The sequence below is a fragment of the Bufo bufo genome, chromosome 6 (genome assembly GCF_905171765.1).
Source record: "Bufo bufo chromosome 6, aBufBuf1.1, whole genome shotgun sequence".
Taxonomy (NCBI): Eukaryota; Metazoa; Chordata; class Amphibia; order Anura; family Bufonidae; genus Bufo; species Bufo bufo.
In genome coordinates, this window is record NC_053394.1 from 280,296,050 (window position 1) to 280,317,930 (window position 21,881).

General features: G+C 43.4%; 1 protein-coding gene across 1 annotated transcript in view; it reads left to right on the forward strand.

The window, feature by feature from the left end:
• ASIC2 (acid sensing ion channel subunit 2) overlaps positions 1-21,881 on the forward strand; it is a 448,409-nt gene that overhangs the window by 418,710 nt on the left and 7,818 nt on the right. The window contains exons 4-7 of the mRNA XM_040437139.1: positions 2,939-3,089; positions 3,260-3,316; positions 17,400-17,553; positions 20,534-20,625. Of these exons, the coding sequence (XP_040293073.1) occupies positions 2,939-3,089; positions 3,260-3,316; positions 17,400-17,553; positions 20,534-20,625 (454 nt within the window). The remainder of the gene's footprint in view (positions 1-2,938; positions 3,090-3,259; positions 3,317-17,399; positions 17,554-20,533; positions 20,626-21,881) is intronic.

Sequence of the window (21,881 nt, forward strand, 5' to 3'; positions counted from 1 at the left end):
ATAAGGGTGTAGAGGGAGTGAGTTAAACAGACGAGGGAGCTACAGACGACACTAGCAAGCCAGCAAGGATTGATACTCAGAAGAATCTTGAAAGACGAACCAAGGGGTCCAGGTAGCAATAAAAGCTCTGTTACTACATTTTAGAGAAGCTGTGAGTTCCTCCATTCTCCGTCTCTCTTCAACTTCCTGAATCCACATCCCTGCGGATGGTGGAGAAGAGGATTTCCACCTCGCCGGGATACAGGACCTAGCTGCTACAACCAGGTGGTGCAGGCATGAACGCCGAAATAGGCTCAATGGTAGATCCGAGAGAAAAAGTAAAAAGAATCCTGGTGTGTTAGGTATGGGAAAGGAGAAGATAGATGCTAGGGCCTTATGAATTGAATCCCAGAAAGGCTTGATTTTATCACACTGCCAGAAAATATGTAGAAGCGAACCCTGGTGAGAGTCACATCGCCAGCACAAAGGAGACGCTGTCGGGAACATTCTCTGGAGACGGGTTGGGACGTAATACCATCTCGATAGCAATTTGTAACTAGCCTCCTGATATTTACTGGCAATGGAGGATTTATGAGCTAGTTGGAGAATTTTAAGCCACTGGTCGGAGGAGATATCTTTTTGCAAATCCTGAGCCCACCTGGCAGAGTAGGAAGGGCGGAAGTCTGATCCGGGCGTTAGACTGCTGCTTATTTCATGTAGGAGCCATGAAGCTTTCTGGAGAATTAAGAGAATGAATACTTTTGTTGTACTGAGCAGACATTGTACCATTCTGAATCACTATATGGAAAAGACCATAACTGCTAAAAAACCTTTTGGGTGTGACCACACGGCCCAGTCATGGGGTGTTTGTGTGCAGCCGTGCTGCAGTCTAGTACCGCGCCATCAATTAGGCCTGAGCTCCCCCGTATGTAACTAATGAAGACCGCACTATATAGCCGGTCACGTGGTATTAAAGGTGCTGTGCAGCCATTAACTATGCAGACCAGCTATACAGTGCAGTCTTCACTAAATAAGAGGCAGTTGCAGCCTAATTGGCCACATAGTACTTGATTTCAGCGTGGCCTCACCCCAAGCGCTTCAGGACCTCGCCATGTGGTCGTATGCTTATAAAGCCTAAGCGCTGAAGACTGTGCCTACATGCACTGAGCGTATACTGTATGTATTGCAATTCAATCATCAAATAAAGCAGTGTTGTATCCCAGCTTAGACTTGTGAGGCTATGTGCAACGTCCCCCTGAGAGACACAATGGCCCTGTGTCATGTCACAGGGAACTCCCTCAGGCCTTTGCTTCATGGGGATCGGTGAAGGGAAATTAGAGTACTGAAGAATGAGCCCAGAGCTGAACGTAACCAAGTCTTGTTTACTAAGTGCAACGTAGTACTTGGAATATGTACAGTAACAGCCGGCTTTAAGTGAAATTCTGTCACCGGCAAGGATATGGGAGCAGGTTGGTTGGTGGTAATTCAGCACTTAGATGATACTCGACTAGTGGTTGTTTGGTGATGGGTGGCTTTGCTGTATTTCCTCACCTTACAGCAGTGTCTGTAGATGCAGAAGTAGTAGGTCACTCTGCTGTCTGGACTCTCAAGGCTTTACTTGAGGGCAAATTGAAGTAGTGGAGTCTGTGGAGTCTGTAACAGGAGCAGAAGCTCTGCAGGTTGCATCCTCTCCTCTCTGAGGCTTCTCAGGAACCCTACATCATGGCAGGAAGCAGGACCAGAACACTCCCACCAAAAGGGGAGGAACAGGGTGGTTAACCCTGTTCCTGACAACCTTCCTTGCTGGGAACTATGGCCAGAAACAAACAGTAAAATGCATTACATAACAATATAAACAATTTGTAGTACCCCCAGGCCTGGGATACTACATATGCATACTTAGGTCATCAGGTGCAAGTCCAATTGAGTTTGCGTCATGACGTTTAAAAACTGCTCCCTATTATAAGTCACTCTATATTAGGCTCTGTTCTCATTTCCTTCTGAGATGCCACTGCAGATTTCATCATATTTCACCTGAAGAATATATGGTTTGTGCAAAATGATCTGTGGGTACCAAACATTCAAGCTGCCTCCACTCAAGCCACATAAGAAGTATTTGAGAGTATTACATGGCACACAACAGGCATGATTCCATTGATACATTGACTCTTCTAAATGCAATTAGGATTCCGCTAGCTGCTTTCACACAAACATACTGTGATATTTGGTGTAAAATACCCCTTGCTATGAAGGGTTAAGGGCAATATCTTAATTTTCCAAAACATATACTGTAAATCTATTTCTGCAAAAACAAATCAGACAAGACAGAGAGTCTGTGTTCAAATAAAAAAGATGTAGCTATAAAATATTCAGAAATGGAAAACACAGGGAGGGATCGGCTGGGGACTACGTGCAATGCCTCCTTCCTGCAGCTGCTCTCACATACATTAGAAGATTGGAACAAACGCCAATAAAGAGCACTTTCTGGCTGGATGTAAGGCAGGCATAATAAATTCTATTTAAATCCACACACACATATGCATTAGTCAGTACACTCTGTGCAAACGGCACTTGTCATACAAATTACAGCTAATCATTTCATTTACATACTTCAATTACTCAATCCAGACTTACTGAACACTATAGGTAACAGGCTGTAGCGGCTTTATCACTTATAGTGGTGACCTGGGGCGCCTTTTATTGTAAACACGACATTGAGAGGGGAATACATGTGATAACATATATACATACTCATTTACCGGTATACACACGTCTTGTCTGTTGTAATAATAGAGGGTGTTTATCGGCACATTTGGAGTTGGAGAAAAGCATATGTGCTACATAAAATGACTACTACTTGTTACATTGTGTTGTAAAAAAGTTGTACTAATCTTCTCTCTTGTTTCTCTGTCTTCTCCTCCCTTGTCCACCTCCTCTACCTTGTGGTCTTCACTCTCAGCTGACCTTCCTCCCCTCTCCATGGGGTGTTTGCCGATTTTCCGACCTGGGTTCGGATTTTTTCCCAGTATACAGTATCTCAGCATGCAGGATTGACTGTGAGACCAGATACATTGTCGAGAACTGCAACTGCAAAATGGTACACATGCCAGGTGAGGTGGCCACCTACAGATGTCTGAATCCGGTAGAAAACCTTGCTAGGCTCCACCGTAGTAACCGATAAGTCAGGGGATGTGTGTTTCTTTAGATTTTTGTATATTATATTCCATAGACAATTTGATAACATGTTGGTAATAAATGTCCATTGTCTCTGCGTTTTCAGGTGATGCTCCCTTCTGCACGCCAGAGCAGTACAAGGAATGTGCCGAACCGGCCCTGAGTGAGTCATGCACCTCACAGCAGAACACAAAGACCAATCCGTACTCGACAAGTACAATGCCCACTGCACATTTATACACACAGAACTCTGGCTAGCTGTATTTTAACGGGGGAATAGGTAGTATCTTTGGATGAATAAATGATGATAATACCGTTTCTTCCACACCGGATTCATTGGGACACATTTATCAAACAAAAGTCATGTGCACCATCTTAGATTTGAAAACTGATGCATCAAAGAGGCATGGCTAAACAGTTTGCAAAGGTCTTGCCAAATTTATTATGGACTAGCACTAAATACTGGTGTGCATGTTTGACATGGCATAAGGAGCCCAGAAGTTGTGCCATATGTACTATTTCAGTGTGCACGGCAGGAAATTGTTTCCGAGTGTGGTTTTTACGACATAATTGATAAATCTGGCACTATGTTACTAACAATTAGGGATACATACTGTGTATATAATATAATATTATATAAAAAATGAATGTAAAAGAATAAACCTAGGAATGTGTTGATGTGAAAGGGGTTTTCCCTACGGAAAGACTTCTTGCATTTGTCAATTTATGAATCCAGAATCTGGGAACCCCATTGATGCCTCCAAAAAAAAAACTAATTCCTAGTTCCCTTTAAAGTATTTCCTCTTGCAGGTTTTCATGACTTCTATGTTAATTTACTGTATGTGGACAGTGATGGCATAATGTATATGCAGACTTATGTTCCCTGGAACAGAAAAACGGGATTAGGTCTTGGGATCAGTGATGGTCGCAGCTGATGGATCCATACTGATCTGAGGTTCATTACATTTACTGTACTAATAGATTTTCCATGGAAATCCCATTTAAATTGACACATTATTTCGAGCTAAGTGACTTCCACCTAACATTTATGTCTATCTATTCTCTGGCTCCTCAAAACATTGCGTTGGGTTCTATTGTTTGACTCAGGGCAGATAGAGACAATATAAGATTGTGTCAACTCTTGAACAGTCATTTGCTGGCTATTCATACGCTGGACGATAACGTGTATTAGATGTGTATGGCTCACACATCTGAGCTATTGAGCATACCTCTTAAGTAATTGATGTCTTCTAGCTCACACAATACATGTCTGATGAGATGTTGAGTAGAACAGTCATTACATCTCCAATTGCCGTTAATAACCTACATATCACATACGACCAAATTATGTCATGCCACCTTCCAATGTAAATCAGCCTGTATTTATTGAGGTTTATTCTTTAAGTAGGGTGTAATTGTTTCGGTCTGAAATCAGTTTTTTCTCATTTAACCAGTGTAATTATTGGTACATGATTTCTATTCAGCTTCAGAGAATTTAATTATATCTGATCATTCAATAAAGGGAGAAACAAAGAGATTGACTTTCTGAACTCCTGATCGATAGATTTTTCTTTCTCTTCCCCGATGGAGCATAAATTTACAATCCCACAATTAGCTCATTTTACATATAAGAATCACCAATTTGATGACAGATAATGAGCAGTGTATCATCTCCATTAATCTGTCATCCCCATCACAATGAAATCTTGCCCTTATGGCCTTCTGCACACAGCCTGCTATGGGTTCCTACTCAAGCTCCATGTGCCTCAGAATCTAATAGGGAACCACAAAACCACAAAGGTTTATTTCTGTATGAGACTGTGCAGTAGTTGCATGTTCCACCACATGCCTTATTACCAACCTATTCTCCCCCCAAAAATTTTTTAATTTTAGGAGACAAAACGACAAACAATCTGCTGTGTATGTGAGGCCTAGAATTCAACTACGGATCAAGATCCGATCCCATCATTGCCACTATATATACAGCCTGTGCACAGTTCTAATTCACCTATGTGCATGAACCATTAGATTGCCAATGGAAGTTTGTTTCTATACAAGTGTCATGGACTAGGGGGCTGATGTGTCAGGCAATTATTTGGAATGAACTAACATCAATGGAGAAAAAGACAGCATTTACATGCAGCAATAGCTTCTGCTGTATGGGGACAATCACTAAGGCCTCTTTCACACGAGCATGACGGATTGGCTCCAGATGCGTTCAGGGTGAGTTCAGTGAAACCCGCACCATTTTGCAAGCAAGTTCAGTCAGTTTTGTCTGTGATTGCGTTAATTTTTTTCTGCGCGAGTGCAATGCGTTTTGATGCGTTTTGATGCGTTTTTCACGCGCGTGATAAAAAACTGAAGGTTTACAAACAACATCTATTAGCAACCATCAGTGAAAAACTCATTGCATCCACACTTTAGCACTGCCACAGCCTTTTTACTGCCTAGGGCAGTGCTAAAGGCCGCCCATCAGTGCCGGTGGCATCACCGGGCTTCCTGGCAGCCCCATGGAGAGCCTGGTACATCACCGGATCTCCAAAAAATGCCTTTGGCCTGCGCGATTAGCACAGGGCAAAGGAGAGCATCGGAGCATGAACTGCTCCGATGCTCAAGTCAGGGGGGCTGCCTGGGTGAAAATGAAGGTATCTAAAGGTTCAGCTCTGAACCCAGACAACCCCTTTAACTTTTGAATTTAAAGTCCCAGACAGCCTGAGAAAGGGGTAAAAAGGAAAATGGCGTAATAAAAACAAAAATGCGCAACCTGGGGATAAATGGTCCTTCTAATGTCCAGCAGGGTAGTCCTGTATAATCCAGTGAAGGGCACCGTAGGCTCTGTAGTGGCCTGAGGAACTGCCACTAGGGGGTGCAGCTAGCAAGAGTCCTACTTATCCGGAGATGAGCACTCTGGCACGGCTTCCAGCCGGCGTCGGGTCGATCTAGGGGTCAAGTACAGCCGCTTTCAGACCTTATCAAAAATGGAGGTCTTCTCTCCCATTAGTATCGGCACTTCCGTGGCTTTCTTGACAGCAGCAAGGATGTTCTTCTTTGCAGACGGATTCTCAGACCCGTGCTCAGGATCCTAAAAGGGACAATTTCTGCAGCTGGGGGGGACGAACTCTTGACCAGTGTCCATTATACGGGCCAACTTGGACCTCCTCCGGGTATGCCGTCTCTGGGGCTTTGGCTGGCGAGCTTGGGGCGGCGGAGCAATCATGGACTGCCACGCAACATTCGTACTTGCAAATCCCATTGCGTAAAGGTATTGCGTGGGTGCCGCGGCTGTTCCTCTCTGGCGATCCGGCCACTCAGGAGTCAAGGGTTTGTCTATAACTTCCTCGTCGGCCTCCTCCTGCCTTCTACTAGAGGGCTGTCTTCCTTTTAGCTGATGTGCTTGAGTTCGGTCCTATCCCTCGGCGACGCTGGGGATAGATGTCGCACTTAGGGCCTGGGGAGGCTCCACTGGCTTCAAAGGGGGCCCTTGGGTGTAATACGAGCCATACCTGGAGGCACACTGCTTCCACATTATTTCATAAAAGTCATACCACTCTCCCACTAACAATTGGGGCGACTTCTGAGGGCCACTGGGGCAATGGTGGACCACTGCCAGCCTCCACAGTCGCTCCTGTAGCTCCTTCCTTCTTTCTTGAACTCTTTCCTCAGTCAGGCTGGGGAGTAGGATGGTCAGCCATATTTTCTACCATGTCGATGGCTTCTCCACAGATGCGCACGTCCTCCCTCTCAATTGGGCTGGCGCAGACTCCTCTTTCCGGTCCGCCCCCCAGGTTCACTGCCATAGAGGGGGCATAATGCAATGTCTATAGTGCCGCAGCAGTAATTATTTTCCCTCACTTTCAAAAGGGGTGGCACACCATTTTCCCGATGAGCAGGGCGTTCTGCACAGTGATGGCGCAGTACAATCAATAAAGAAACTTCAGGCGGCCATTTAGGTGCATAAGAAAGTCCATTCAATGACAGCAATCACTGTTACTAACACAAAAATCTTCAGTTTTCTCACTTTTGACTGTGATATGTTAATAAAGGGCTTGTATAATGTCCTGATATACTTTATGATTCAAACAGGCTACTTTCCAGTTAATTAAAGGCACTTTAAAGTTTCTCTCCAATAGATATTTTCAATACACGGTGTCATTAATTTTGCTTCTGCTTTGTAAGACACAGGTTTATGCTAAGAGGCGTTTTGAAATCCTGTTCGTATAAGGCGCAGGGGTTTTGAAATCCTGTTCATTATACCAATTCTTGCGACGTCCGAACCATAGGGGAATGTAGTGAGTGCACGGTGAGAGTGGTGGTAATGTGCCGAGTGGGTGCAGTAGTAGTACTCACTTTTCTGTAGCACCATGGGCCGGCGTGCAGTGGAAGGGAAGACAGCACTAAATCCTCCAGGGCACTCTCTATTGTAGGGAACACCAGCTAGATGGAAGTTGAGGTGCCCTTAACGGTAGTGGGTATGTTTAGGGTGCTTTGGTGGCTGGGACCCTGTGTTCGTGATGCCAGCACCGTACAGTGCAATTAGGAGATGAGAGGGGCAGTAGTTGAACCAAACAGGAACTTTACTGGTAAGTTGTAGTCTTTCAATAGGTAGCATTCAATAAAAGTACTTTGTCTTACATGAAGTTGGTAAAGAAGATAAAGCTGCAAATCCCAATTAGCAGGCTCTGTGAGGTGATGTATATAGGTTCCAGGTTAACTTATGCAGGAGAGATGATGATACTTCACTTGGTTCTTTTTTTTTCTTTATACAATTTTTTTTTTTTCAAAGAGAAAACAATACACGGTGCATATTGGGTAAGCAGAGTGTCTAACATGACGCAGTAGTTAATACTGAGGTTATACAATCTGAAAGTATACAAGACCTTGAAGGTGTTAATACGCATAGTAATTCCATAATCTGTGTATATGCATAAACTGCGTGCAGAATTATTAGGCAAATGAGTATTTTGACCACATCATCCTCTTTATGCATGTTGTCTTACTCCAAGCTGTATAGGCTCGAAAGCCTACTACCAATTAAGCATATTAGGTGATGTGCATCTCTGTAATGAGAAGGGGTGTGGTCTAATGACATCAACACCCTATATTAGGTGTGCATAATTATTAGGCAACTTCCTTTCCTTTGGCAAAATGGGTCAAAAGAAGGACTTGACAGGCTCAGAAAAGTCAAAAATAGTGAGATATCTTGCAGAGGGATGCAGCACTCTTAAAATTGCAAAGCTTCTGAAGCGTGATCATCGAACAATCAAGCGTTTCATTCAAAATAGTCAACAGGGTCGCAAGAAGCGTGTGGAAAAACCAAGGCGCAAAATAACTGCCCATGAACTGAGAAAAGTCAAGCGTGCAGCTGCCAAGATGCCACTTGCCACCAGTTTGGCCATATTTCAGAGCTGCAACATCACTGGAGTGCCCAAAAGCACAAGGTGTGCAATACTCAGAGACATGGCCAAGGTAAGAAAGGCTGAAAGACGACCACCACTGAACAAGACACACAAGCTGAAACGTCAAGACTGGGCCAAGAAATATCTCAAGACTGATTTTTCTAAGGTTTTATGGACTGATGAAATGAGAGTGAGTCTTGATGGGCCAGATGGATGGGCCCATGGCTGGATTGGTAAAGGGCAGAGAGCTCCAGTCCGACTCAGACGCCAGCAAGGTGGAGGTGGAGTACTGGTTTGGGCTGGTATCATCAAAGATGAGCTTGTGGGGCCTTTTCGGGTTGAGGATGGAGTCAAGCTCAACTCCCAGTCCTACTGTCAGTTTCTGGAAGACACCTTCTTCAAGCAGTGGTACAGGAAGAAGTCTGTATCCTTCAAGAAAAACATGATTTTCATGCAGGACAATGCTCCATCACACGCGTCCAAGTACTCCACAGCGTGGCTGGCAAGAAAGGGTATAAAAGAAGAAAATCTAATGACATGGCCTCCTTGTTCACCTGATCTGAACCCTATTGAGAACCTGTGGTCCATCATCAAATGTGAGATTTACAAGGAGGGAAAACAGTACACCTCTCTGAACAGTGTCTGGGAGGCTGTGGTTGCTGCTGCACGCAATGTTGATGGTGAATAGATCAAAACACTGACAGAATCCATGGATGGCAGGCTTTTGAGTGTTCTTGCAAAGAAAGGTGGCTATATTGGTCACTGATTTGTTTTTGTTTTGTTTTTGAATGTCAGAAATGTATATTTGTGAATGTTGAGATGTTATATTGGTTTCACTGGTAAAAATAAATAATTGAAATGGGTATATATTTGTTTTTTGTTAAGTTGCCTAATAATTATGCACAGTAATAGTCACCTGCACACACAGATATCCCCCTAAAATAGCTAAAACTAAAAACAAACTAAAAACTACTTTCAAAAATATTCAGCTTTGATATTAATGAGTTTTTTGGGTTCATTGAGAACATGGTTGTTGTTCAATAATAAAATTAATCCTCAAAAATACAACTTGCCTAATAATTCTGCACTCCCTGTATGTAATTACATCTTGATGATATTTACCATTATTGGCAAGACTCCACGTATTCGAAGTGGATGCCACAATATCCAAGAGAATTAAAAATGATAAGTTTATCACATTCTTATCAGAGACTGGACCATGGTGGGAATGTCAGTCACTAAGTGAACCTAAACTCCTGCCATAATCGCCATTGTTTTGCGAATTTTTGATGATTCCTGGCCTCCCATGCGGATAGTTCCTCAAAACAGTACAATTGGTCTACTTTCTGCCTCCATTGTTCCATGGAGGGGAGGGTAGTAGAAAGCCAGTGTTTCGGAACCAACAGGCGCGCTGCAATAAGCAGTTGTTTAAACAGAAAGGGGGGAGAATGAGGGTCACCTGACTCATTTGTATCATAAATGCTAAGTAGGGCTTTGAGGGGAGAGATTGGCACTGAGGTATGGCATATCTGGTTGCTTAAGCGAAATATTTATTTCCACCAATTTTTTATAGTGGGACACTCCCACCAAATGTGGAAGAAAGATCCTCTATTACTTAGGCATCTCCAACATCTATCAGAGGCTGAGTCAGAGTAAAGGCAGGTTATGTCTGGAGTTTTATACCATCTGGTTAACAGCTTGTATCCGTTTTCTTGTATGCGAACACATCGGGACGCAATATGTGGAGCTAAAAGTATATCTGGTAATTTGGTGAGTAGGGGAGGTGTATTCAGCCTATGACATAGTTGGGAGATGAGCTTTTTTGGTGGATTGGGGTTGTTAATGATGGCCTCTATCCAGACTAATGGTCGAAAAAAGTCACTTCTAGAGGTATGTTGGGAGAGATATGAGTGAAGGTATGATAGAGGAGATATGCAATGGTGATGTGGGGTAAGCAATTTTTGGAGCTCTCATATAGACAACACCTGGCCCTCTGGGTCAAAGAGAGAGGCGATAGGTATAGCTAATTCTCTCAGGGGTCGTGGGGTGCATTCAATCACCAAGGGGAGAGCTGTACCTAATATATCTCTCAGAGAAAGGAGGGGGGATGGGAAGGGTATTGAGCATTGAGTGGTTTGAAACCATTTCCACGCCTTCAATGTGGCTTGGATAATGGGGTATGGTGAAAAGGGGATATTGGTAAGACTGGAGTTTCCCAATAATATGGAGCGTAATGGTTTTCCTAAAAGCTCCTGCTCCATCGCTACCCATGGTTTAGGATTGGAGTTTCTGAGCCATTCTACTGCCCTGGATAAAAGTACTGCTTTTCCATATAGTTCAGGGTCTGGTAGTGCCATTCCTCCAGACCGCTTAGGGCGAGATAGTGTGTCATACGACAGTCTGGGTCTCTTGCCGTTCCAGACAAATTTGCGGAAAATTTTCCTAAGGGAATCATAGTAATTATTAGGTATATGTATGGGTAGTACCTGTTGCAAGTACGTGAGGCGAGGGATAATTAGGGACATAAGGAGGTTTTTTCTTCCAAACCACGAAATTAAGTGGGTATTCAATCTATCTACACTGGAAGATATAGATTGTAAAAGTGGGGAGTAGTTGAGGGAGAACAGATCAGATATATTGGGGCTTATCTTGATCCCAAGATAGGTGAGGAAAGGAGATGACCAATCGAATGATGAGTTGGTTTTTAAGCGGTTTTGTGTTGTTAAGGGGATTCCGAAACAGATGATAAGTGATTTTTGTTTGTTTATTTTAAAGTTGGAGAGGGCGCTGTATTTGTCTAAATGGTTTTGGATCACTGAGAGTGATGTTTCTGGATTTGAGGTCATGATCATAATGTCGTCCGCAAAGGCGGCCAATTTATGCTCCTGACCCCCTAGTAATATACCCTTTATGTCAGGATCTGCTCTCAATCGAATTAGGAGGGGTTCAAGGGCTAGGACAAAAAGTAGGGGTGAAAGAGGTCATCCTTGGCGGGTGCCATTTCGTATACTGAAGGGCTCTGATAAGTCGCCATTAACTAAGACCGAGGCAGAGGCTTGGTAGTACATAGCGAAGGTGGCTTGGACAAAGGGACCAGGTAGGCCAAATCCCTGCAGGACTTGGTTCAGGTAGGACCAATTAATCCTATCAAATGCTTTCTCCGCATCTGTGCTAAGTAGGAGGAGAGGTTTGGAACGGAGGGCAGCGTAATAAACAATATTAAGAACTCTAGATGTGTTGTCTCTGCCTTCCCTACCCCGGACAAAGCCCACCTGGTCCCCATGTACTAAAGATGGGAGAACCGTAGACAAGCGATTCGCTAGCATCTTTGCCAGTAACTTAAGGTCAATGTTAAGAAGTGAAATGGGTCTATAGTTAGCGCATTGGTTAGGGTTTTTCCCTTCCTTTGGGTATCAATGTTATATGGGCTATTGTCATATCCCTTGATAGTTGATTCCCTTGAAGTGTCGAGTTACAAACCGAGAGCAAGTGGGGGAGGGTGAGTTGTTGGAAGGTTCTGTAATAAGATACAGTTAATCCGTCTGGGCCTGGACTTTTACTAGAGGGTGCTTGTTTTAATGCCGTTGTTAGTTCTTCAAGTGTAAATGGTGATGAAATTTTCCATTTGATATCTGCGGAAAGAGATGGATGGTCAAGTGAACCTAAAAAGGAGGATGTTAGGGGGGAGTGGGATTCCGAGGTAATTGTAGAAGGCAAATTGTATAGGGATTCATAGAATTCCCTAAAGCGGGTTGCTATTAACTTAGAGGAGTAGAGGGGGGAACCCTGAGGGGAGTCTATTTGGTGAATGTAATTTGCTGCTTTTCTATTCTTTATTCTACGCATCATAAACTTTGATCCCTTGTCACCATGGGTGAAAAACTTGTGCTGTGAGTTTAGGAAATACTTGGCTGTTGAATGTTGTAGGAGGGATTTTATCTCTGCTCTGAGGTTGGAGAGTTCCTGTAGATGGGTTTCTGAGAGGGAGCGTTTGTGCAGAGATTCAAGGAGTTTTATTTTTTGGCATAGGGCATCTAGCTTTTTTCCCCTCTCTTTTTTGAGAAATGAGCCCAGGCTAATAAAATGGCCTCTGATGTATGGTTTATGGGCATCCCATAGAGATTGGTCTGATGTTTCTGGGCCTTTATTCAAGGTAAAGTATTCTTTTAGAAGGTCGGATATTTTTTCTTTGGCCATTTTGTCACCCAAGATTGACTCGTTCAGGTGCCATCTGAATGTATTTGAATTCGGTACAGGAGCTGATACTGAACGGAAGATGGGGCGTGATCAGATAAATGGATGGAGCCCAATTTAGCTTTGTGACATAACTGCAGGTGTGCCTTAGATATAAATAAGTAATCCAACCTTTGATAAGATCCGTGGACATGAGAATAAAAACTATAATCCCTCCTTTTGGGGTGTAACGTGCGCCATACATCGATAAGATGTAGGTTCCACAATCCCTCCCTTATCCAGTGTAATGCGCTGGTTGATATAGCGGATCTCTGGGTGGATGAGTCGAGTTGTGGGGTTAGAGTGGCATTTAAATCTCCTCCCAAGACCATCAATCCCTCAGCAAAACTCTCAATGATGGGGAAGACGGTGGTAAACCATCTGGACTGTCCCGAATTGGGGGCATAAAGGTTAATGATGGTGTACACTTGAGGGCCTATACTACGCTTGACCAGGATGTATCTCCCTTCTGGATCTTGCAAGTGAGAGGTATATTTGAACGGGACCTTCCTCTGAAATCCAATACTCACCCCACCCAAAGCAGATGAATCACCACCGCAGTGATACCACTGGGAGTAGTGAGCAAAGGATAGGTTAGGGTAATGGTTGAATTTGAAGTGCGTCTCCTGTAGGAGCAAGACACTGGCCCCAGATTTGCGTAACAATGTAAAGATCTGACTCCTCTTTGAAGGGGAGTTAAAGCCCCTAACATTGTAGGACGCAAATGATAAGTCAGCCATGATATCTTAAACGTTGGGGGTTACCTTGCTGTGGCGCATCATCTCCCCAGGGAGACACACTTCGTTCACATAAGATCTGGTCTTTCAGACTGGGCGAGTTGGAAGTCAGAGGTATCTTAGATATTCTTTGTTTCCTCGCAGAAGATGGAATATGTACCTTAAACAATACAAAAACAATAGCATATAAAACAAAAGTATAAACTTTCAACAGGGAGAGCCCGTTAAGGCGGGTCATAACAGTGAATAAAGTGAGGGTCGCAAGGGGGGAAATGGTTGATCAAACCAGTTACGATCCTCATAGCACCGGATGAGGCCTCAAAAAAGAGGCTATCAGAGAGGGGAGAAGGTCAATTAAGGCCGAAGAGGATAGACATAATAGGTTAGGATTGAGGAGGGAGAGGAGGGAGAGGTTGGTCTGGAGTGAGAAGGGGCTTTAAGGTATGAAAGTTGAGGGAGGATGTGATTCAGGAAGCAGGTATAGGGAATGGCCCGAGACTGCCGTGCTGCAAAGCAGTTAGTAAAGATAAATAACATTATTGAACCAGTCCCTATGGGGTAAACTGTATATTCCTTCGCTTGGCCCTCTGCGATTTTGGAGTGCGAGGAGGTTCAAATGGCACAATCACTGGAAGCTCTGGTAGCTCCAAGATGTCCTGGTAAAGCTCCCAGTTCTCCATTTCCATAGGCGGTATCTGCAGGTGCTCGAATACTCCGGCTAGGTCGGCATATGCGGAAATAGAGAGACGGCGCCCGGCATGTGCAAAGGTGAGTCCGAATGGAAAAGTCCATCGATATAAAATCGGAGCCAATCGGTCAGGGGCTTCAGGGAGCAGCGTTTTTTGAGTGTTGAAGGTGCCAAGTCCTGATATATCGAGACTCGTGATCCTTCGCATGTTATGTTTTCTTGATTCCTGGCTGCCTCCAGCACTGCTGCTTTAATCTGGAAATTTAGGAATCGGCAGATTACATCTCTGGGGGGTTCAGAGGGTTTAGGTTTAGGCCGCAGCGCTCTGTGGGCGTGTTCGATAGCTATGTCCATCTGATGTTCCGGGCCCAGTAGGGACTCGCACAGGGCCATCACTAGCTACTAAACTAGTACATGGATTGCAGGATAAAACTTACCAGGAAAGGTTAAAGGACCTTAATATGTATAGCTTGGAAGAAAGAAGAGACAGAGGGGATATGATAGAAACTTTTAAATACATAAAGGGAATCAACTCGGTAAAGGAAGAGAGCATATTTAAAAGAAGAAAAACTACCACAAGAGGACACAGTTTTAAATTAGAGGGGCAAAGGTTTAAAAGTAATATAAGGAAGTATTACTTTACTGAGAGAGTAGTGGATGCATGGAATAGCCTTCCTGCAGAAGTGGTAGCTGCAAATACAGTGAAGGGGTTTAAGCATGCATGGGATAGGCATAAGGCCATCCTTCATATAAGATAGGGCCGGGGGCTATCCATAGTATTCAGTATATTGGGCAGACTAGATGGGCCAAATGGTTCTTATCTGCTGACACATTCTATGTTTCTATGTTTCTATCACTGTAGCTGGGGTATCCCCCTGAACCGTAGATTATTTCTGCGTCCCCGATTTTCTTGATCCTCCAAGGCGCTATGGAAGTCATTGAGATGGGTATGGCACTTCTGCAGGGAGGACGCAGTGGCTGTTTGGTGGGCTAGGATCGCAGCTTGGTGGGTTTCTAGCGTTACCACTCTGTCGTCAATGTGCAGCATATCATGGCAGAGCACCGTGAGTTCGCTCAGGATCGGCTCCATAGCTTTGCTGAGCGTTTGTTTTAGGAATTGGTGGGTAATCGGGAGAGCCGTCCTGCTGTGGGAATCTTCATTATCAGACTCCCCTTCCGAAAGATCAGTAGCGCACTCATTAACCTTAAGCGAGGGCGTCGGCGCCATCTTGGGCTCTCGCGCCGCAACAGTGGCGGACGCTTTTCGGATGAATTTATCCATTTCTCCGCCTGAATTTGCGGATTTGTTGGTACTGGATGAGTCTCCAGACTTAGATTGGCCTATTTTGACCATTTCTCCGGCTGTCAGCTGGCGTGTGCTGGTGCTTTGTAGGATCTATTACGGAGAGCTCCCGACTATGCTGCCATCACAGTCGGGCGCTAACTCCGCCCCCCTACTTTACTTGGTTTTTGACCTTGCTCTGGCTATGCAATCTTGCAATTAATATGGATTCTCTGGTACTATTAGTATACAACCCAAGGGCGGTCTCCCTCATGGGTGGCATCAGTCTTCTGCTACATTCTTTGAAAAGGTTGTCTGAACTATAGTCCAAGTAGTTTCTGGCCTTGACTCTACAATGTAGGATTACTAAATCCTGCTTCTTGATTCCACAAGTTCAAGTAGCTTACCTCCTGGGCAAGGCCCAGGAGAACAGAGACAGGTCTGTCTCCTCTCCTCCTGCTAATCTCCCAACTCCTAATCTGACTATAACTTCCTGTGTGAGACCTATATAAATGGTGTTATGGTGACCTCTAGTGTTGGTAGTGTGTAATGCATTTCACCAGCCTGTAATGGGAATTTTATCAGTATTGACAACAGAAAATACTGTGACTAGTGCAAGATGACATGAAAGGGCATATAGCAATTTGAAGAGGCCCATACACACATAAGTGGGACACTACACACAGACACATTGAAATGAATGGGTCAGGATTCAGTGCGGGTGCTATGCGTTCACGTCACACATTGCACCCACGTGGAAAACTCGCTCGTGTGAAAGGGACCTTACAATGATCTCTCGTCCCCTAGAAAAGCATTGTTACTAGGCAAAAGATTGTTGTTTGGACAGCACGATCTGCTGCACCGGAACAATGCTTTTTGGAACAACACGATCACCCGATGAACAAGCAGACCAGCACCTTATACACAGGCCGGTTATCGGGAACGGGTGTTTCTAAAAATGCTTATCCCTGAGTATCCGCCTGATTATTGGTCTGTGTAAAAGGACCTTAAGTTTTTTGCAGGTCTTGACAACTCCAGAGCATGTTGATTAAGCAGAAAAAGTCAAGTTGCAATGGATTCCACCCCATATGTTGATGGAGTCAGCCATATTTCCGAAAATCAGAATGATCATGCTGATGATTTAGAAAATCTGCAACAAGCAGAAAATTTCTGCTACTTTTTGATGGTGTTTTCCCGCATTGTACAGATGTGTACTCTAACAGCCGGTTCAGACCTGAGCATTTTACAGCGCGTTCCTACGTGCTGTAAAACTCTCAACAAGGAGAAACCAATGCTTCCCTATCGGCATGGTTCTCACCTGAGCGTTTTACAGCGCGTACGATCGCGCTGTAAAACGACAGACGCCCCAAGAACTTCAGGAGCTTCTTTGGGGCGTAGTGTCGCGCGTGCCCGTACATAGACTTCCGGGAACGCGCGACAATGGGTGTTCGCTTGTCTCCGCCCGTACAATCGCGCATACAGAACGTCCGTTCAGTACGCTCTGGTGTGAACCCAGCGTAAACCTCTGATAATTATAAAAGTAGATTTAAAAAGGAAACAGAAATATTTGAGTTAAAATCATTTTACTGGTTTATGATTCTGCTTGAGAAAACCTAATCCCTTTAAGACCGTGCTAGTTCCACATGATGTGCCAACTCCCCCGCAGCCTTTTTTTTTTTACCCATAAACTAGTTTGAGACAAATCTACTGCATAATTCAGCACGCTGAGAGTCACCGCGCAGCAGCGGTCTGCTTCTCCATCCAGCACACTGCCATTAAAGGTTGTCATGCTCTCGTTTTAACATCCCCTCGTCTTCAATTTGTCATTTGCATATATTCTTTTGCTAATGTGCAAACAGTGAAGAGGCGGAAATCAATGGCCCCTAATCAATGTTTCCTTGTGTCTGAAGGTATACTTACTGAGAAGGATGCCGGATTCTGTATGTGCACAATGCCCTGTAATCTTACCAGATACAACAAGGAGCTGTCCATGGTGAAAATCCCCAGCAAGACTTCTGCCAAGTACTTGGAAAAGAAATTTAATAAGTCGGAGAAATACATTTCGTACGTATAGAGAGTAGTAAATGTGAAGGGTGGATGAAGCAACAAGAAGGGTGCTCATGGAGATGTACCAGACACTCTACCATATTGCATTAGACAGAAATCAGAAGGGGACATAAGCTCATTAGAATCTCTCAGTAGTGCAGCCTCATTCTTTGCACATGTACTTCCATACAATTGTTTCTTATGTTTATAAAGGATGTGCATTTATAAACATGTGATACGATTGTATAAAGGTACATACACAAGGAATGAGGTTGCACTACTGAGAAATTCTAATGACCTCATGTCTGCTTCTGATTTCTCTCTCATGTAATATTGTCTTGGAGACCTTGTGTGTATTCAGAATCATCTATATCAATATCTACAGTACATCCTAACTTAATATCAAATATCTGGGGATATTGATTTTCACTGTGAGTTAAATAAAGACAAATGTTTCACATTAATCATCTACACCAGGGTTTTCTAGTTGGCCTCCTAGCAAGAACCTGACTATTCAGTGGTCAAATTCTACACCTTGTTAAAGCAGCAGACCAACAGAGTCCTACATCAAATAATACTAGTTCTAATCTACACAATATTGGGCAAAAGTTTTAGGCAAATGTTGATTTGATTTCAAATTTTCTTTTGTTCACTCACTCTTTTTTGCATTTTGTTACCGTAATTGATAAAAATAAAATATTAGCATTTCTATTTTTGAAAGCATTCCTACTTTGCAGCATTTTTCAACACATCCTTAAAACATTTGCATGGTATTGCATATTAGGAAAGAGATGATTGAATGTCTTGACCAAGCCCTTGACAAACCTAGTTGAGGTAACCATTTTGTCGTAGACTGCGTGTTACAAATGATACTTCATGGATATTGGTTTGGCCTACAAAAAAAAAAAAAAGGAGAAGAGCGCTTCATGGGGCAGCATATCTGCAAAACAAAATTAATTGGTTGACATCAGCAAGCAATGGCTTAAGTGCTCACCTTGCTTAGGCCGCGTTCGCATCTGCGGCAAGAGAATCCAGCACAAATGCCGTCTGTCAGCCGAAACAAAAACTGTTGCATGCATCGGTTTTTGTTAGGCCAAAACCCAGCATTTATGCCGGAAAGCAGCTGGATCACATTACAGTCAATAGGTATCCGGCAATGATCTGTAAAATCCAGCAATGCTGGATCCGCAGAACTTCTCTGCCGCAACAGGCTGCCGGACACGTTCAGAGATATGAACGTGGCCTAAGTTGTTTCAAAAACAAGCATTTAGCTTCAAGGCCTTTATTGTAACGCAATCCTCTTCTTTAGACAATGGACAAGCATAGAAAACAATACGAATATACCACATTTACATACAAACAAAGGCAACACATCCACCCATCCAGGGCGTGGGGAGGGGAGGAGGTGTAAAACAGGATTGACCAGCAGAGGCACTAGTAAAATAATCTGTTTCCTTAGTATTTCATAGCTTACACTTAAGGTCTACATCACATGGTGGGATCTTTAGTTCACTTCCTCTTCTCATAGAAGGTAACAAGGAACACATGAAAGCAGCACTCAATATTTCCTTCCTATCATGAGCCTGTCATACCACATATCGATGGTTCGCAAGGGGATGTCATGTTGCACCTGCTGCCATTCATTGAACTTCTGTTCCATACTTTGAAGATCATATGAATGAAAACCAAAGTAGATATGGTGGGCTTTTACAATGAATCTCAGTGGCATCTTAGCAAAACATCTGGATTGAACATAGTACACTAAGGAATGGACTGGCATAGGCCCTACAGGGAAATGTCCCGGTGGGCCAATACCCAGGGCCCCATCTGAGTCCTCCTCACAGCCACCAGTCAGGTAAGTAATGAGTTGACACTCCCAGAGTTAATTAATGCAGGGAGCATCAACTACTTATGTACCTGGCTGGCGACCACAGTTGACCTCCTGACTCTTAAATTTAACTGTATTGCAATCCTGTGGCAGCTGGAGTAGGAGGAAAGAATGTGGCAGCTGTCACTGGCCATCACAAAGGGGCAGCTTCTGGAGAGGTATTTTGTGCTGCTGGGGCATTAGTTTGTAGGTAGTGTTGCTCCGCATACTTGTGTTGGCCCTACTTTCTGTCAGTTTGGATGCACCTGCAATATTTCCAGGGCAACTTTAAATTCCTAGTCTGCCCCTGCTACTGAGCTATATATCAAAACATAGAAAGATAGAAAAAAAAAATACAAAAAATAAATAAATACAAAGACAAATTGGGGATGACGCCCAAAACATTAAAAAATATCCTGGCAATAATTAAATGGGAGGGATATACAGGAAACATTATTACCAAAATTAAAGGCTGTTGGATGAGCCTATTTGGGAGATACAGCAAATTGTCCACGTACCTAATGTTGGGAAGGAGAGAGGAAGGGAAAGGAAAAGGACTATATATGAATTTAAAAAATTATAAAAATAATAAGACACCTGATAACAAAATAGGCAAAACTTGACAAAAGGATGAGATGGAAGGCAAAGGCCTCAACCTATGAAATAATAAAAATATACATATACACTGGATTCAATTAAACATTTTTTCTAATGTTTCAGGCCTCATACACATGACCGTAAGCAGCCCATTCCCATATTGCGGCGTGCAAACAGCGGGTCTGTAATATATGGGCACCAGCCATGTGCGCACCATTTCACGGATTTATACCCATTCACAATCCGGAAGGAGCAGTGCGGAACAGAAGCATGGAACCCCATGCAAGCACTACGGAGTGCTTCCTTGGCATGTCAGTCTGTGCCACCGCATCACAAAAAAATAGAACATGCTCTTTTTTGTTGCGGTGCGGACGGATCACAGATCCATTCAAGTTGAATGGGTCTGCATCAGTCGGCACCGGCTGCATTTACGGTTTGTGTGCATGAGCCCTAAGGCATACAAAATAGCAGCTGAGTGTTATGGTGCTTCAAATGCTTGTAGATAAGACACCATTCTTTTTTATCTCTTAACAGGGAGAATATTCTTGTCCTGGATGTCTTCTTTGAAGCTCTGAACTATGAAACCATAGAGCAGAGGAAAGCATATGAGGTGGCTGGGCTGCTGGGTGAGTTTATTCTGTACATGGAAGTATCAGGTGTCCAGCAGTTTGACAAACACATGGATGGAGAATCAGTGACAAACATATCTGAAATATGAAACATTAGGGCCCGTTCACACTGCATTTTTTATGCTGTTTTTAATCTGGAATCAGCACCAAAATAACGCCTCTAAAAAGCCTCCTGTTCATTTCAATAGGAGGCAGAATTTGCTATTTTTCCATGCTAAAAAAAAACTGCGTGGAAAAAAGAAGCAGCAAGCTCTATCTTGGAGTGGAATCAGCGCTGATTCTCCCATTAAAATGAATAGAAAGCTGAAAAAATAGGAAGCTGGAAAAAATGTGCCAGAAAACGCATTAAAACTTTGTAGAAAATCAGTGCAGATTTTTTCAGATCTGATTTTTTTCAGCACTTTTTCAAAATCTGTCGTATGAACATCCCTTTACACAGTCTGAGTACTGGAAATACAAATAGAATAAAATGTGGCCTCTTGGGGTGCTGCGCTGACCTTTCAAGAATTATTCTGTAGATTGGCAGTTTACAAAAATCTTGATTACGGTTCCAAAGATAAGAAAAAGTCCAATCTCCAACCCAAACACTACTACCTATGTTTTACATAGTAAAAGTGTTTCAGGCTACGTTCACATCTCTGTAGTGAACTGTGGCCAGAGTTCACCGTATCCAGGATAGCCAGATAATGCTGGGCACTGTCAGATCCCTATGGACAACAATGGGATCCAACAGGGATCTGAACTTTTTGTCCAGCTGAAAGCCGGCATTTCTACTGGAAAGCGTCTGGATCCCCGTTAAATCCCATTGTAGTCAATAGGGATAAGGAGTTGCGTGACATTATATGGCTATGCCAGATACAGTGGTGGAAAAGCCTGCCCAAGTTCACAAGGGATATATGAACATAGCCTAACAGGTACCAGATTTTTATACGTCATAGAAGATAGATAACACTTTTCTTGTGAGGGTAGAATACAGTTAAAAGATTTAGATCTAAATTATTTCTGATTCAGGGGAATCTTGGATTCTGTGTTCTGCTCCTTTTACTATCCGATTCCAGAGAATCTACGCCCTTATCACATTTTCAGAATTTTTATTTTATTGGTCAAAAGCAAAAACTACAAACTAAGAGCTAATGCACACAGCGGGACAAAAACAGCAGGTCCACAATACATGGGCACCGGCAGTGTGCACCCCGCATCACAGAATGGGTCCATAGTCCAGAAAGTTGGTGCGGAATGTCCGTTCCTCTGCA